Source organism: Sceloporus occidentalis, unplaced genomic scaffold, assembly GCF_023333645.1.
Source record: "Sceloporus occidentalis isolate IW3139 unplaced genomic scaffold, rSceOcc1.0.p SCAF_6, whole genome shotgun sequence".
Lineage (NCBI taxonomy): Eukaryota > Metazoa > Chordata > Lepidosauria > Squamata > Phrynosomatidae > Sceloporus > Sceloporus occidentalis.
The window spans coordinates 59,271,636-59,289,970 of NW_028316986.1; the positions used below are offsets into that span (position 1 = coordinate 59,271,636).

Here is an 18,335-nt window from a genome sequence, read left to right on the forward strand (position 1 = left end):
TTAAGTTTACATGAACATATCAACAGTAGTTGAAAAACAGACAATATACTGTGGGATCAGAATTGCTGCCCCCCCCCTCCCCTAACTCTGGAAAGAGAGATTACTTAGTTAGCAGGGCTTAATTTGTCTAGAATCTGGTCTTGGTTTAATATAACTATTATCTTATAATACTGACTCTGAAGCATTTACAACAAATCCTGTTCAAAATGGACAGTTTTGGGAAAATATTGGGAGACAGTGAATGCCAAGACCACTGTCTTTGTGAAACAGAGAATTGGGTATAGAACTTTTTTTCCAGGAGATACTTCCCACATGCATGTCTGGTAAAGCAGTTTACCAAAAATATTGCAGCTTAGCTGTTAGTTCACCTTAAATGGAGATTTTGATTATAGCGTTGAACATCCAGCTTCTCCTCTAAGACTTAACTATTTTCAACAAAAGCAGACTTTTGCAAGTATATACCATTGGGTCAGAAAAAGAGATTAACTCGATCTGTCTACTAGATTGCATAAATCCATGGCCTGGTGTTAGAATCTAACAGTTAGATGGACATTTTAATTGGGTTCACATTGAAATCTGCTTCACACAGAACTCTCCACTTTGCCAGATTTCAGCTAAGGTTTGGAATACTTATTTATAAGTAAAAATAAATATACTTGGTTCCTAATTTTAGGTGAAAAAGAAGTGTCTCCTGTGCAACTCAAAAATTTAGAAGCAGACTTGACTTCTCGATTTGTCTTCTCACCTCCTGTTTTGAGATCCAGGAAAAAACAAATGTCCAGTATTTCAAGGATTGTGGAAGAGTTGGTGAGTTGTTGTTGTTTGCTTCCCCTTTCATACCCATACTTTCTGTTGCTTCATATATCAGAACAGAGCAAACCAACATATTCAAGTGAAACAGTCTTTTACTTTTGTCTAGGTCACAGATGGGAATTGCATAACCTCAAAGTCCCAACCCCCCCCCCCGACGTTTTGCAAACCCAAGAAAAAAATTTCACCCACCAAAAAAACTCTAGATTCCCCCTGCTGCCCAACAAAGAAAGGTAGTATCACACCTCATGGAAACATCACAGTTCTAAAAGCAGAGTGTGCCCCCACACCTTGTCTTAGCAGAAAATGTGTGTAGGAGCTGGTGTACTCTGTGAAGGAGGAAAAATGGCTCAGAGCTTGCCCATCCATTCTCTAAGTAGACTTTTAAAGCATATCAGAAGCCAGGACCAAGCTTTTGCTGCTGCTGCTGCTGCTGCTACTTGTTACCTTCAAGTCATTCCTTATTTATGCCAAACCTATCACATGGGCTTCTAGGAAAGATTTGTTCAGATACAGTTTTTCTTTTGCCTTTGAGGCTCAGAGAATATAACTTGCCCAAGGCGATCACCTGCATGACTGAGTGGGGATTCTAACCCTAGTCCTAGTCCAACACTCAAACCACTACACCACACTGGCTCTGTTACTGCTGCTTAGTGGTCAGTCAAATTTTATTCAAGTGTTCCTGCTTCATTGTTCATTGTTTATGTATCCCATCCTATCTTCCAAAATATGAAGCATTGGGTTATGTTTAAAACAGCTTCTTGATTTGAACAGTGTATAAGAGTTTCCAATCTAAAACATTCTGTGTTTCAAGGAGGTCACCGCAACAGTCTGTTGCAGAAAAATAAAAGAATCTTTCAACACCTGAAAGACTAATACTTTTTTTTAAATGCTTTCATCAAGCTCAGTCAATTAAAGGTCATTCTAAAGAAGCCATCCACAACCACTGGGTTACTCCCTTGTGCCAGCTCTTCAAGGCAGGAGACCAACATTCTAATATGTTACTACCGTTGCTCCTTTCTCTCACCTCTTCAATTTTCCTTTTGCCTTGCCAGCTGGTTCGAGAAATTCTCTCTCTCTCTCTCTCTCTCTCTAGTGCTATAATAATTCATTTAAAGTTTCTTGGGCATAATTTACTAGTCAGCAAGATGTGACATCAACAAGGGACTTAGCTATGAGGAAAAGGGAAAATACTGATTCAGATGAGGAAAGGAGAAGCCCCCCATGCCTTGTCAGGGAAAAAGAAAAAACTGCTGGGAGAATGCAGCAGAATCTACTTAAATAGCTGCAGGCATGCCGCCTTCAGAAAATATAAAATAAAGAGACTTCTGCCAACCAGTTGTGCATTGAGAGGCATTCCTCTGATGTGGCTGCTGAGTCAACATTAAAGAAAATATTTTTGGCATCCAGTGAGGGTAAAATGGAGCAAAATCCAACAGCAGTGGTAAGGTCTAAAAATTTAATTACAAAAAAGTGTTTAAAAGATAAGGGAAAGGCAAAGGCAAAGAATTTACCAGTCCATTCCCCTCAGATGGGGAGAATGCTAGAAATTAGCATGAATGTGACTTTAAACATTCATCTGAGTGGTTTTAATTCACACCATGCAATTCGATACAAAACTGAAGGGGAGAGAGAAAGGAGCAATCGACTCTTACCTTGAACAACTGGCACAAGGGAGTAATCTTGTTGAGTGCTCCTTCTGCCTTCCTAATGAAGTACTGCATGCTGTAGCTGTATTAACTGGATTCCAGCCTGTTTCATCACACACTAGGAGGTGAATTTCTGGCAATAAACCATACAAGGCAGAAATAGAATTTTTTCTCAGTTTTCATTCTTGAAGTCACATTAAGCAATAGGACAAATAACATGGGAGAGCAAAAGTTTCATATAGAAAAAGTGCTTTATTCTTGCATACAACAATAATAATTTCATAAGGATTAGTATGTAAATTGGATTGTATAATCCAGGTTATTTGCTCTAAAGGCTGAAAGTTGTTTGTTGTTAATACATTGTCTTAACTCATTTCTGTGGAAGATCCATTCACCAAAAGAGAAAGAAAGAAAACTTGGGAGAAAGGCAGAAGTAGAGAGAGAAATAAATTTAAATTTAAAAATTTAATAAAATAAGCCGGTTCATTGGTGATGGAACAGCAAGACAGATGAGAAGAAATTGGTCTGGAACCAGCTCTGCTGCTTCCTTTGTGGTTTGTTCTCATCCCCTCTCTCTCTCTCTCTCTCTTTTAATAATTCATTGGAAAGGCTGGAAACATTTTTAAAATGATAGTATAGTATTGTGTTAACCGTAGGCCACATATGTGGGCATACGGAACTTCACAATGCAGATGTCTTAACACTCTTCCTTTGTCCTTAGGAACTACCAATTAAAGAGGAAAAGGATACCATCTCCATAGAGTCATTAGAAAAGCCAAATATAAAAAGAAGCAGAACTACAAGGTCAAAAGGGACAAAAAACAGCAAGTATGCAGTGATTCCATCTTTTAAAAGTTTTTTTAAAAGTACAAAGACCTATTACATTTGATATTACTGTAGTGTGCAGAATTATGAACAAATGAAAACATTAATTTTGTCTTTTGTTAAAGTATGTAAAGCAATAATTTAATTCAGTTAAAATAAGATACTTGTCAGCATAACCTGTTTTTTCCCTTTCCTTGCAGAGTCTTAGGAAAAGAGAGCTGGTCACCACCACCAATGGAAATAAAATTTATTTCTCCTTTTGGCACCCCAGTAGATGGAGCAAAGAGCAAACAGAGAGAATCTGTGGACAAAGCAGAAAAAACTGCTCAAAAGACTGTTCATAGGAAAGAGAGGAGGCTCTCTAGCTATCCAAAGCCAGTTGTTCGGAAGAAGATGCTATAACTGTTTTTGTTTTTTCTTTTTGTTTTTAAATGTATAATATACACCAGTGTTTGTAAAGTCACCAGAATTGTGTGGAATATTAAGAAATAATCATCTAATTTGGAAGATAATTTATATAAATTATTGTAAAATTTCAGAAAACTAAAGGTCTTCAATAAGTAACTCCATGTGGAGTGTGATTTCTTCAGTCAATACAGTTTTTCTATTTTATAAGACACTTCATACATTTATATAATATGTAAATACATCTTATTTTAGGAATGTTAAATAAAAATGTATACTTAACAATTACTATTGTCCACTAGATTTTTGAAAGAGAATGGGTATGTGGTGCAAGCAACTTAAAGTGGATTTTAATGATGAATTACCACTGTTGATGCTTCTGTCATGGAAGGCTAATGTTCTTTTTTTCTTTTTTTAAATATAGTTTGATCTTGCAAGGTTTTTAAAAATTAAAATTTGGCAGTTTTAGGATTTATAGAAAATGTTTTGATCTTCGGGGAACTGGTAAAAGAAGTTATCCATTGCAAACAAATCCTTAGTCTCCTGATTGGACATGTACTTTATTGAAGTCAGAATGTAAACAATTGTATTGAAGCTGTGCAATATTTTTTTTATTTGTATTTGTCTTAACCTGAGAAAGCTGCTCTTCAATTGATAAAACAAAATTTCACCTCAAATGTTTCATGGTTTTCTTCAGTTTGCTGCATCAGAGGACCTTATAACACTCTCAAGGTATTTATATCACATATCTTCACCATGAGACTTAACATTTTGTGGGATTCCACCTATATAAAACTTGATTCATTTTTTGATGTTTTGAAATTATGCATGTTTTATCAACTTTATAGTTATTATTGCTGTCACAATTTTGGTAAAATAAAAGTTGCCCAGACATATATTTATCTGCAATTTTTGACCCATCAGTGCAGCCCAGAGAATAGTGAAAGCAAATTCACTATTCACTATGAAGACATCATTGTCCAAACTGACAGAGAAGCAAAATACCAAGTGATTCAAAAAGAATGGTGCAAAAGTGAAGCTGTTCTTACTCTGTTTTGCACCATTCTGACTCATCCGGTATAGCCAGTTAATTCAAATAGTTTCACATAGGATGTTCAGTGTTCATAATGTGCTGATTTTGGGAACAATTCACACTAGTGGCTTGTTTGACCAGTTAGAGTTCCTCTTAGAAATAATTTATCATGTAATGTATACAGGTGATGAAAGCATTAATAATTCAAAATCCTAGAAAGAAACAGCTGCATTGCACTCTTCTGAACCACTTTTATTTTCACTGCAAGATGATGAAGATAAACTGATGGGTGTGCTCTCTATTTTTGCTTCTGAATTTCTTGGAAAATTTAAAACAGCTAAAGCATGCCAAGTTATGACAGCGTGAAAGTGGCAGTACGTGTAAGACCTTTCAGTCAGGTTAGTAACTCATTTTATGTTTTCTGTTGAAAACGAAGGCCAAAGAACACAATTGTGGGAAGTTTGTTGAAAGTATTTAGGAAAAGTGTGTCTGGCAAAGCAAGGTGAAAAGGAACTCAAACTCAGTTTTCCAGTAATTGGGTGTACGTATGCTCTTCTACCAAAGCACAGATGTAATCATAGAGGAAATGAAGAGGCTGGTGTTGGACACATTGCCTAATTTTGTTGTTGTGTGCCTTCAAGGCATTTATGACCTATGGCAACAGTAAGGCAAACCTATTGCAGGATTTTCTTGGCAGAATTTGTTCTGAGGCCAATATCAGGAGCCCTGTGCTTTACCCTGCTAATGTCTTGTCATGTTATCCCATAGAGAGGTGCTTTACATGCTGTATCACATCCACACTAAAATTTGCCAGAGTTGGACTAGAAGTTATCGTTTGAGGTGGCTTTTCTGGTGGCTGCTTCTTTCTGAAGGAACTTGAAGTTTAGAGTTTACATCTACAGTGGACCCTTGTTATACGCTGGGTTTTGGTTCCAAGATCCCCCATGGATAACAAAATCCATGGATGCTCAAGTCCCATTAAATATAATGACATAGCAAAATGGTGTCCCTTATAAAAAATGGAAAATCTAGGTTTGATACTTGAAATTTATACTTTTTTTTAAACATTTTCAAACCGTGGATGCTTGAATCTGTGTATAAAAAATCAGTGTATAAGAAGGGCTGACTGTATCTGCTTGGCAAAGCTTCTTTATATACAGTTAGTAATAGAAAACCTAAAAGCCACCAAGTGCTGCATCTATAAATACGTTGGGTAAACAGGTGGAATTGACTCTTCAGTTTTGCTAAGTAAAAAAGTCAAGCACTCTTCCAGAAGCTGTTGGATTGCAACTCCCAGCATTTTTTACCATTGGCTATCCTGACTTGTCCTTGCCAACTGATACAGTCCAGTAGATGCACAGTTTCTACCAGTATTGTGGATGCTCTTAAGTCATTGTGTTATTTGCCAACATACAGCACCTAGCACTTTCTTCTGCTTGTTTTCTTATAGCCTTGAGACTTTGTATTTCCCTTTCCAATTCATGCATCATAAAAGATGGCTTTATTTGTGATATTAACAAAATTAATATGTGTTGATATCACAAATAAAGCCATTAATTAATATTAATTTGTGTTAATGTTTATTAATATTAACAGCATTATTAATATTAACTTTATACCCTGCCTTTCCCCAAGACTGCAACTTAAAATAATCGCAATATAGTTTTAAAATGATTACAAATCAATATTAAAATAGAAGTAAACGTGGTGTAGTGGTTTGAACATTGGATTATGACTAGAGATCGGGGTCAATTCCCCACATGGCCATGGAAACCCACTGGGTGACCTTGGCCAAGTCACACACTCAGCCCCAGAAGACGCCATGTTAGGTTCACCTTGGTTGCTGAACCTACGTCGCATAGGGGCTGTATACACCGCCCCTTTTGTAGCAGGATAGGGGCTGTGGCAGCCGCGGCCCCGATCTGGCCTTTCCAGGGTGCAAAAAGGAACCACAAAAAGTGGCTCCTTTTTGCACCCTGGAAAGGGTGCAATAACTGCAGCACTGCAACTTGAAGGCATTCATTTGGCGCTGTGCCATATGGACGCAGCGCCAGAGGAGCACCATGTGGAACAGCATGTGTCATTACTGTGCCCTGCGGCTGGAGTCGGGGCGTGCATCATGTGGACATGATGCCCCAACTCTGCCCCCAGTCTGGCCTTAATGGCTGTTCCGAACAGCCCCATAATGGTGTATAGGTGCTATGAACTATGCCCCTAAACAGATTGGCAGTCAGTGGAGTTATTGAACTCTTCAAAAGCAGCCCCATGTAGTGTGCATTAGAATAGATCAATTCAGATGATGTAACTAAAGTGTGTGTCACCTTGACTAGATGAGGCATCTCCAGGATTGGACACAACTGATGCACTATCAATCTTGACCACTACCGAAACCTGGCCCTCTAGGTTCAAGGCTGAGTCCATGAATAAACCAAAACAGTTTGGGAGAGTATAACCCCCATCCAACAAAGCCTAAATCCCTGTTCTCTGATCTTTTGACTATGAAGCTTCAATTTGTTTGTCTTCATCCAATACATTTCTGATGTCGGGCACTGGTTTACAACCAACATCTTCCTTGGAGTTTAGTGGAAAGGAACAATAGAGTTGTGTGTGACACCAACCCCCAAACCTTTAGACAACCTTTTCATGTAGCAGTTTCATGCAGCTATTGAACAGCATGGGGAACAGAATGGAGCCCAGATATATCCCAACTCTATCTAAGAGGTACTTTGGAAGTGACAAATATGGAGGAATGAAAAAGGCATAAAAAGTATTAGTTTGAAAAGTCTTAGCCCCAACTATCAGATTGCATTCCTATATTTTTGCTTCTCTGCACTATGGTTAGTTTAGCTCTATCAGATCCTTGAGCTAAAGGAGAAGAGGTAGAAAAATCCCAAATTCATAGTAACCAGCTGATTCCCCCCACCCCATGGGATTGGTCTCATGGAGGTCAACTTTATGAAGGTCAATAGTTCCACCTGCAAGCCCAGTCCAGTGACTGCAACAGGGTGCATTAATCACCTGGTATTTGCAGTGGCTTAGTGGTTAAGATGCCAGTTCTGATGATCAAAAAATTGGCAGTTTGAGGCCTGGGTGCTGCCTGACAGGGTGAGCTCCTGTCACTAGTCCCAGTTTCTGCCAACTCAGTAGTTTGAAAGCATGCAAATGCAAGTAGATAGATGGATGCCATTTCTCAGTGGCAGGGTAGCAGCATTCGGTGCAGTCATGCTGGCAACATGACCACCAGAGCAGTCCTCGGACAATGCTGCCTCTTCCATGTAGAAGCGGAGATGAGCACCACCCCTACAGTCAGTTACAATTAGACATGTCATGACTTTTACCTTCACCTTTTATAGCCAGTCTGCCATGCCAACAGTGTCCATATTTCCTCCTCCCCTTGAGTCCACAATAGCAGCTGAATAAAGCAAAGGTCAATATATCCATTCACCATGGTTTCAGGGCATTCATCATCTGAGCTTGCTGCATGGCACCATTCAGGGCAGGTTCCAGTCATTTCCTGCCAGCTCCTGCTCTTGTTGAATAGATTCGACTTCCCACACCAATTCCTCCACCACCTGGGCACTCACCAATGTGGCGTTTCCTCACTTCTGGCCTGCCGGTGTCCCACATTGAGATGTTACCTTCAGTGTCTTGGTCTTAGTTCACTTGGGTTGGGGATGGGGGTAGATGCAGTGCAGTTGGCAATCCAACATCCCTCTGCCCATCTGTGTTTTCTGCTCTGACTCTGCTGGCTTAACAGATGCCCAGGCAGCCTTTTTGGTGGAGCCAACTCCTACCAACTTGGGTCCCCACAATTGCCTCTCCTTGGCCATTCACACACAGTAGGGTGTCAGAGTTTCCCTGCAGCAAGGAGGATGTCTGGGGTCAGATCATCTTGGAAGTACTGCTTTTTTGTGGTCTCAGACCAGTCAGGTTTGTATACTGCCAGTTGTTTGAACTCTGCCACATACTCATCCACCGACTTACTTCACTGTTGCAAATGTTTTGATGGCCAGGGCATAAATTCTCAATCAAAAGCACCAACTCATGCATATTAAACCTCATCTCCTGGGTATCACCCACTGAACACAGTTTCAGAGAATGATTACTATTTTTGACAGCTTTCCTCTTCTAGAAGATTGAATCCCTGTCTGAAAACAAAATTTATTTGAAGGATTCAGGCCTAGTAGGTCAATCCACACCATTCTGAAATGGTTTAAACATGAAAAAGTAAAACAAATAGCTCCTTTTAATCTGATAAAAAGGTCAGTGTGGAATTCCAGGCTGCACTTTTGGTTTGTCTTCTATTCTCCAAATCCAAACAAATAGTTTTAATGAAAGGGAAGGAGTTGCACAGCATAACACAAAATGACTGAGACCACAGAGGTTCTTTTCTAGGTCTTTTCCAAGCTTCTTAACCAGTCTGTTCTTACCGTTTTCTGCTGCTAGTTTACTCTTTAATGCAGTAAGAGCTTGGAGACATAGAAATATATTTTTTAAAAAGTAAGAGTGAATAGCTTCACTTCCAATCGCATCCACAGCCTCAAAACAAAAATAAAGCAAAAATCTATGGATGTAACAGAGCATATACAAAGTTGATCAATGTGAGTCCCATTAAAGGTGTGGGCTCTGCAACCAAAAGATAAAACCTTTATTATCTCATATCCAGAGGAGAGAAAAGTACACCACCATTTACTGAACAAAGTCAACAGTTACAAGAATTTAGCCAACAGCAACTACTTGGATCAATTAAAAACAAAGGATGGTGGGACTTTAGGTAAACTGCGAAACTCAGACAAAAGAGCTGTTCACGCCACCATCTTGGCTTTCTCAGTATATGTCAAGAATGTGTCCACTGAGAAGGAGACTCGTGACTTTCTGAACTCTTTTATCCTGGAGAAACAGTTTAAATAATTTTCAGGTCTGAGGGTACCACTGGATAAAAAACTATGTGCAGCTCAAAATAATAATAATCCCCCCGTTACAATCTCTTATGAAGCTCCAGGGAACCCTGGTTGAAAAACTTGTTTGAAGTATGAAAACAGAATGCCAGCATTGAGGTGTTTATTTCTCCTACAAATAGTCAGAGTAGAAAATGCAGAGACTTTGTAAAGCCTATGACCTTTGACTTATTTATTTCCTACCTGTATTCCAATATGGGGCCCAAGGAAGCTCACAACATACCGTATTTTCCGGCGTATAAGACGACTCCCAACTTTTCCAGTTACTATATAGGGTTTGGGATATACTCACCGTATAAGACTACCCCTCTTCCAATGTACACCAAATAAAAATTTTTAAAAATCAGATTTGATTTCAATATGGTAATTTTAGTTCAAATGCTTATGGCATGCAGGTACTTAGCAGGAAAACCTGTTGTATACAAAGCCTGCTTGGAATGGATTGTATACAAAGCCCGCAGATGCTCCAATCTGGCTCGGTAGTTTCAGCACCCACCCTATAAGACGAAACCCAGCATATAAGACGACCCCTGACTTTTGAGAAAATTTTCCTGGGTTAAAAAGTAGTCTTACACGCCAGAAAATACAGTAGATTAAAATAAAACCTAATCTTGTTTCATAGTAAATAAAAGGAAAAGAAGGGCGGAAAATGGAAATCATCTGTAGCATCTGTATCTGTAACATCCAGTCAGTAACTCCCATCAGCTCAGTCAAGATAGTCAAGTGAGAAACTGCACTCCAACAACACCTGGAGGGCAGCAAGTTACCCACTCTAAATGTAAAATTTGAATTTGGAACTTCAGTTTCCTTTTAAAAGCAGACTATAACTTCAACAGAGAGAGAAGAATGTCAGCAGCAGATGTGTGATCTCCATGAATGCCAGCACTACAAGCATACACGATCCGAAGAATCCAAGCCATGTGAAAACATTTACCTTTGACCTGGCATATTGGTCCCACAGTGGATTTTTGAAGGACCAAGATGGCAAGCTCATTCCAGCTGGACCAAACAGCAAATACTCAGGACAGGTAAAATGTACTGGGGGAAAGGGGCTTTCAAATAATCATTATCATGATACAATACTGAAAACATAACTATCCATTCTGTATTTGTAAATGTTCACTAAATGATGTAACATATAATAAGTTAAATAAGAACAAAACTGTAATGTCCTCTGTGGATGTACACTAACAACCACTTCTATTCCTCTCTGCCCCCTATACATGTTTGAAAATTGTACATATTATATATATTAATATTCAATCTTGTCATAGAGGGAAGTTTTCCGTGATCTTGGACAGGGAGTTCTAGACAGTGCATGGCAAGGTTACAACGCCACCCTCTTGGCGTATGGCCAGACTGGCTCAGGGAAGAGCTATTCCATGATCGGATATGCTGCCAACAGGGGCATAATTCCAGTGGTGTGTGAAGAGCTCTTTAAAACAATTCATAGCCAAGAGAAGAACAAGCAGTATCAGGTATGGTCAAATTGTATGTAATTTTGTAAAATCCAAAATTGGTGGAAGGATGGTTGTTGCTGGGTTGTTTTTTTAAAATACACTTCTATGTTTATTAACATATTGATTTGTGTTTATGAGTGTCGCAATTGTACGGAAACAAAAAACTATCTGCCTGGATGCTGATGCATGTCACACAAACTAAGTAGGAGGCATTTAAGACACTGAGGATTTACAATGGAGCTTGTGATCAAAATGTTTTCCTGTCTTTCACACTTCATTTATTTCACCTACCTCCATCTTGACCCACAAGAAAATTAATTAATTGGGATCAAGAATGAATCATTGTTGCTATTTTTATATTGTACTTTTTCTACAATGAGCTCAAGGCAGCGTATATGATATGATAGTTTTGATCCTCTCAACAATCCTGTGAGGTAGTTTCATGGTCAAGTGGAGATTTGAACCTGCATCTCCTCATCCCTCATCCAACACTCTGTCATGCATCATGGACCAGGAGGTTATTCTGTTTCTTAACTTTAAAAAGCCGAGACAAAAAGTGATTTTGACAAGAATTAATAAAATAGTTGGATAAAATGCAATGAGAAAAGATGAAGCTGGTTGTTTGGGTTTTTGAAAACATTTGGTAACTTCACATGATACATTCTGTAATATATTCATATATGGAAGATGATACATTCCATACCAGATTTATATAAAACTCAGTAATGAATTTTGCTGAATGAACCTAAAATGTGAAGAAAGTAACTCGTATTTTGATACGTCACCTTTCTCTCCTTTTCAACTTGTAGGTTACATTTAGCATGCTGGAAATTTATAATGAACAGGTAATAACAGCAAGAGTGTAATGGACCCTTCTTCCCTACCTCTTCCTCCCTGAAGTCTCCTACGCTGGACCAAAACCATCTCCCAAGGGGTTTTCCAGTAATTTAGGGCCACTTTGAGGAGTGCATTGGGGGGGGGGGGAGTGCAGCTGGCCAGGGGATTCTGTCCCACTTCTGTTGATGGAAGGAGATTTATCAACAGAATCCTTTATTTGGATTGTGTTCACTGCTGCTACTTCTGGGTCTGTGTATATTTCTAGAACATCTCATTGTGCTAGTCCTGTGTAGCATATGTGTTCTACAAATAATTCTCCAGAGTCTGCATTCCCGTCTACTTCTTAGTCACATTTGTTTAATTAAACTTGATGGCTGCTAAACCTGATTTCCTCCCTTTCTCTGTACAGTTTTGGAAACATAGGTACCATATGAGGAAGTGGAAGAAATTGCATCTGTACACGTACCTATAGTATACATGTGTATCCACACACAAATGTTAGTCTATATCCTCAGGAGCACCTATATTTCTGTCTGATTTGTCTTGTTTTAACGTGGTTTAAACAGTTAAGATGGGCCTGTGCAACAGGTGTAAAAATTTGGAACAGACAGTGGACACCTTGAGCTGTATTTGTGACACTGGTGTAATTATTAAGAAATACAAAATCATGCATTTAAAACTCACTGTTCTTTTGCAACTTAATCTTAAATGATTTCAAGAGTGGCCCCTACACACACAAATGGAATTCTGTTAAAATTTACTCTTTGTCTGCAAATCTAAGGTGACAGACTTGCTATCTAAAATCAAGAAGCGAGGTGGACTCAAAGTAAGGGAAGATCAGCAGCAAGGCTTCTATGTGGATGGTTTGAAACGGGTGCCTTGTGACAGTTATGCCCAAATTGAGAGGCTAATGGAACAAGGTACCAAAATAAGAACTACTGCTTCAACAATTATGAATGCCACCAGCAGTCGGTCTCATATGCTCATCACCATCCAGTTCAAACAGGTAGGATGAAAAACATTTTTTTTTTTTAGTTCACATTGTCCTGCATCAATATCCATTTTGTACCTCTTGTGGTAATCTGTATATTATTGAGGTTTGTGATAGATTTTAGCCAAGAAAAATACACATAAAACATGCATATTTGTAAAACACATGTAATCAAAAATGTGTACATTTGAACAAGGATACACAAACACTTTGGGTAGTGAGGAAAATGTGTAAAGAAAATAATGTAGTAAATAAACATGTGTAAAAATATACATAAAGATGTTCATAAATTTCTGTATATGGGACAAGAAAGTGTAGATTTCAGTATAGCTCTAAGTATGGGAAGAATGTTTGTGAAAATCCAAGAAGCACAGTGAAAATTGGACTGGATGGCCCTTGTGGTCGCTTCCAAGTCTATGATTCTATTATTCACATCTCTAGTTGTGGGCTGGCAAAACCTGGCAAGCATACACAGATCATTTGCTCTTAATGGATTGGATTATTATCAGAAGTATTATCCTTCCATGTATGTATTATTAAAATAGGGAACTATTTTATCAGGCTGTGGACAGTCATCCTCTGCAATACGTGATGTAAGTAGAACATACAAATGTTTTGGGTGCATCTACACATGAATGGAGAGCTGATGGCATGGTGAAACCATAGGGTGAGGGAAACATGGGTCCCTCCAAATGTTACCAAACTTCAGCTTCCATCAGCTCTAGCTTGCATAGCCAGTGATAATGAATAATGGGAACTATGGTCTAGCAATACCTGGAATGTGATATATTCCCCATACTTGCCATAGGGATACAACAAGCCTTGCCCTCATTGTGGTAGTTTACTAATGCAAAGTGTCACCAAGTTACAAAGGCTGAGTCTGTATTGTAGTGAAGACAGTTCAGCTATCAAATATTGTGGATTTGACTTCACTTTTGCTAAAAATTATGAACCATCATGAAACTGGACATTAAGTAGGCTCCTACTCCTGCAACAGTTTCCTTCTCCTATAACTCTAGGAGAAATTAGACCAGGTCTGGTCCATCAAGGATCCAGCTGTATTTGGGGAAAGAAATTATTTTCGGTACCTCTCAACCCGACATAATTGTATTTTAATTGTATCATGTTTAATCCTATTTTAAGAGGGGGGGTTGAGACATAATATTGAATGTGGATATTTTAGTGTGTTGTGAGCCGTTTTGTTTGTCTCATCACAGAAAAGTAGGATAAAAATAAAAGTTTTATTATGTATTATTTACATAAAAGAATCTGAAGACAATAGGAGCCTGAGCCATGAGCTTATACATTTTAATATCATTTGCCAAGGTTGCCAAGTCACTATGCAAATGATGTGCTGGGGAAAATTCCATCAGGCTAACAAATTCATTTTTCTCTATAGCCCAGGTGCCTCTTCCAAGGTAAGCAACCTTTCCCCAGTCCTTGCTACATGACCCCATTCCCCAGTGCCTTGGCCTCCTAGATAACAAAATATACCGTGTAACTTTCACAGGGTCAGCTTCTTGTTTTAGACAAGGAAGTCCAAGGCAATACAAAAGCATTCTGCTGCGTTAGCCCATCGGAAGCCATTTTAGTTTCTCCTTTAAATTCATAAATGAAGATACAGGAAAGAAGAAATGGCTGCTAGGGGTATACAGGGGCAGTAAAGAATTCCAGGACTAAAAAGCAATGATCTTGACCTAAGTATGTAATAGGTTTGCAGCTGTTTTGTGTCCTTGATACGTGGGGTTGCAATGTCATTTTATTTGTGGACCAGCACCCAGTTTTGCTTTGTCCCTTTGTATACAAGCACATTTTAATCAATGTACATTCGATCATTTATCATCATATCAACATTTGAAGTGTGTTGGATATACTGAGTACAATTCACTAGGAGTGTGTCTTTCACAGATGCAAGCCAGTTTAGTTCATGACAACACAAGAAGCAGGGCTTGCACAGGTGAATTTCTCAGTGAGTTCTGTCCCTTGTGTTCCTTTCTTGGTGCTTTTTCTTTCAGATTTTCCTGAGAGAAGACATCACTAAACAATCCCTTATAAATCTGGTGGACCTGGCAGGAAGTGAAAGGCAAAAATCCTCAGGATCAGAAGGAGACAGACTAAAGGAAGGGTCACGTGTAAATCTGAGCTTAACCACTTTAGGAAATGTTATCAGGTACAAAACAGATTAGGACCCATTTCTAAATCACCATCAGAACCTCAGTCTAGGTCAAGGGTGGGCACAGTGCAACCTAGAGGCTGCATGTGGTCCCTGGGACTCACTTTTGTGGTATCTGAAGTCCCTCAAGCGGTCTCCCAAAGCCCCCTGACCACCCAATTTTTTAAAAGACACTATTTTGAAGCATTTCTTTTTGTTGTAGTGCTCTGGCTGAGGCTGCCATGGGAAAGAAAGTGTTGCATGTCCCATACAGAGATTCAGTTCTTACAAAACTCTTGCAGTCTGCTTTGGGAGGAAATAGCAGAACTATTATGGTAATGTGAACTTTTGTTGTTGTTGTTGTTGTTTTTCACTTAGATGATAGGGATGTGGGGGAGAACGTACATTTTGCCTTATGTTCCTCATGAAACCTATATTCCACTTTTCATTCCTGAGAAAAACAACCAAAAAAATAAAATTACATGAAAACATTTCATTTATGTTGGTAAGCTAAGCAGGATCAAGCCTGGTTAGAACTTGGATGGTAGACCACTGGGTAATAAACCCCAGGAATATCCAGGTACTTCTAGGAAAGAGTGATGCTGGAAACTTTGAAGAACAGCTGCCAGCCAGAGTTGACAATGTTGGGCTAGATAGCCCATGATCTGACTCAATATAAGGCAGCTTTTTAAGTTCCCTTCAGAACTAAATGCATACATTTCATATACATCTCACATATATGTATATGTCGGGGGGGGGGGGCGAGGGAGGACAACTAGAATTCTGGGAAGCCAGTGGATCATGCTGAAGCTGTTTTCCTATTGATTTCAGCTTCCTGGCTGGATACATATAATGTTTCAGCATCCATAGAAATAAACTAGAGGGTAGGCAGGAGAGAAATAAATGTGAAAATGCAAGGCACTGAGAAAAACTTAAATTGCTCTTTGTAGTAGGGAGGTTTATAATTGTGCTTTCTTGATCAGTAGATGTGCTTAGCCTGACAGAGAACAGGTGGAAAATAGGTATTTTCACCCATAGCCCACCTGCCAAAAAACATGGTGCTGGTTGTTCCATCTAGGGAGATGCCATTTTTCTCCAGCCTCAGCTACTAGCCAAGCATTGTTTTGGGAACTTCCTTAGCTGAATGCTTAGCATCTTGCTCCGCTCCCTATTGTACATCTTGAGCCTTTGTCATTTGGACATCTGCTTGCTATTTTTCTTGGTCCTAATATATTCATGTAACTTAATTTTTTTTTAATTTGTATTATTTTAAAATATATTGCTAGCTGCCTTGAGTCCTATTATTGGGAGAAAGCAGGATATAAATGAGTGTGATAAATAAATATAAATAACAAATAACTCTGAATTTCTTTCTCACACCCCTCTATAGACCAGCACCAAAACTGGATTTTTTGCCTTCAGTACCAAAAAAAGTTGTAGAGTACTATGTATCTATGCTTTGATTGTGAATTCCTGCATGGCAGGGGATTGGACTGGATGGCCCTTGTGGTCTCTTCCAATTCTATGATCTATGTACCTTAACTGAGGGTTGGGAGTTTTGTTATACTCTACAGACTACAAAATGTCTTGAAATCATGTTGACCAGCATGTTCTTTCTATTGATATATATTGGGCAATATTTCTGTAGTGAAAGGGAGGGTAGGGTGTAATTGGGTCAAAAGGATTATCAATTACCAATTCCTACTCTAACCATTCTTAACTAGAGAAAAAATAACCAAAATGAAAATTAATTCTTGTTTAATGCACCTAACACTTTCACAGATTGCGGCTATTAGCCCAGCAGACATATCTTACGAGGAGACACTGTCAACACTACGGTATGCTGAGAGGTACAATATTTTCTCATCTTATATGACAAATGATTGGATTGGGGCCAATGATGGGACAAAGCATTCATATTATAGTAAACTCTCATTTATTTTTGCACACAAACCGTTCTATAACAGCACTTGATCTCCTGTTGTCATCCAAATTTATGCACAAACTCACTTCTAAATTAGGACTTAGGTAATTTTTATATACTCAGTTAAACCAGGCTGTTCTAATTTCCAGGCCAATTTAATCATAATAGCACAATCGGCATCCAATTAAAGTTGATACAGGACTGGTTGCCAGATATTAATTTTCAGTGGAAAGCTCAAGATAATTTAAGAAGACAGATAAAACAAATGAATGAATGTTAACATGAATCCCCAGACCTGGACATACTTTTAATTGTGTGAAGTCTCTCAGAAACCTTGGTTTTGAAAATCATGGTAACTTTTCCTCTCCCACACTCTATTTCCTCCCAGTAATCTTTCCACAATGTTTCTCATTTAAAGGGAGAGCAATTGGTTGTCAAAGAGATTTCTACCAAAGGGCCTATAAAGGACAATTACCATCGGGCTGCCCCAGGAAACTTGGGTTACTCACTGTATACCTTAATAACAAGATAAGCATGGAATATCACCAAGCACCACTCTTGTTTTACTATGGTTTTGAGGAGAAGCTGGTATGAAAAGACTGGGAAAGGAGGAGGCAAGGATGATAATAGGAATGGCCTGTGAGAATAAAAAAAGGTGGGGAGAGAGTTGTGTCTTCACCAGTGGAACAGTTAATTCTTTGTGGTGGCAGGTCAGCTCTTTAAACTGGAACCTATTACATCTGTCACTTCAAATTATGGTAAGCAAGACCTTCTGTGTTTGTGAGCAAGTTTTGCTTATTTTACTGAGTGGGACTTGGGTTTCAGTTCCAAAAATCCTTTCCAGCAACAGCATGGTTGATTTTCATGCTTACTGAGCCAAGGTGAGAGGTAGGGCTCAGATGGCTAGACTAACAAATCAATGCACTACAAAACTTGTGTCCATTTCACAAAATCTTGCTTGTTCATCAGTCACAAGTACAAGTCATGAAGACAAAATGTGAAATATTCAACTACTGTACTGAATCAGAAAAGGAACTGATAAGTAGTGCACAGTGTGAGTTAAGCTTCAGATTCCATGTTATACCTCAATAAATGAGGTTAAACTGTAGGTATAACATATACCAGGTACTGCTCTCTTTAGATATTCATCCTAAACAGGTATTCATAGAATCATAGAATCGTAGAGTTGGACGAGACCACAAGGGCCATCCAATCCAACCCCATTCTGCCATGCAGGAAATCACAATCAAAGCATCCCCGACAGATGGCCATCCAGCCTCTGTTTAAAGAC

General features: G+C 38.8%; 2 protein-coding genes across 2 annotated transcripts in view; both read left to right on the plus strand.

The window, feature by feature from the left end:
• The window catches only part of LOC149310803 (protein ELYS-like), a 78,503-nt gene extending 74,137 nt beyond the window's left edge, over positions 1–4,366 (plus strand). The window contains exons 34-36 of the mRNA XM_089529790.1: positions 674–807; positions 3,181–3,287; positions 3,485–4,366. Of these exons, the coding sequence (XP_089385916.1) occupies positions 674–807; positions 3,181–3,287; positions 3,485–3,686 (443 nt within the window). The 3' untranslated portion in view covers positions 3,687–4,366. The remainder of the gene's footprint in view (positions 1–673; positions 808–3,180; positions 3,288–3,484) is intronic.
• A 6,171-nt stretch (positions 4,367–10,537) lies between these two features.
• Positions 10,538–18,335, plus strand: part of LOC149310804 (kinesin-like protein KIF28) — a 38,896-nt gene continuing 31,098 nt past the window's right edge. Inside the window, exons 1-7 of the mRNA XM_089529791.1 lie at positions 10,538–10,708; positions 10,955–11,158; positions 11,950–11,985; positions 12,759–12,983; positions 14,984–15,138; positions 15,344–15,455; positions 16,903–16,970. Coding sequence (XP_089385917.1) covers positions 10,553–10,708; positions 10,955–11,158; positions 11,950–11,985; positions 12,759–12,983; positions 14,984–15,138; positions 15,344–15,455; positions 16,903–16,970 — 956 coding nt within the window. The 5' untranslated portion in view covers positions 10,538–10,552. The remainder of the gene's footprint in view (positions 10,709–10,954; positions 11,159–11,949; positions 11,986–12,758; positions 12,984–14,983; positions 15,139–15,343; positions 15,456–16,902; positions 16,971–18,335) is intronic.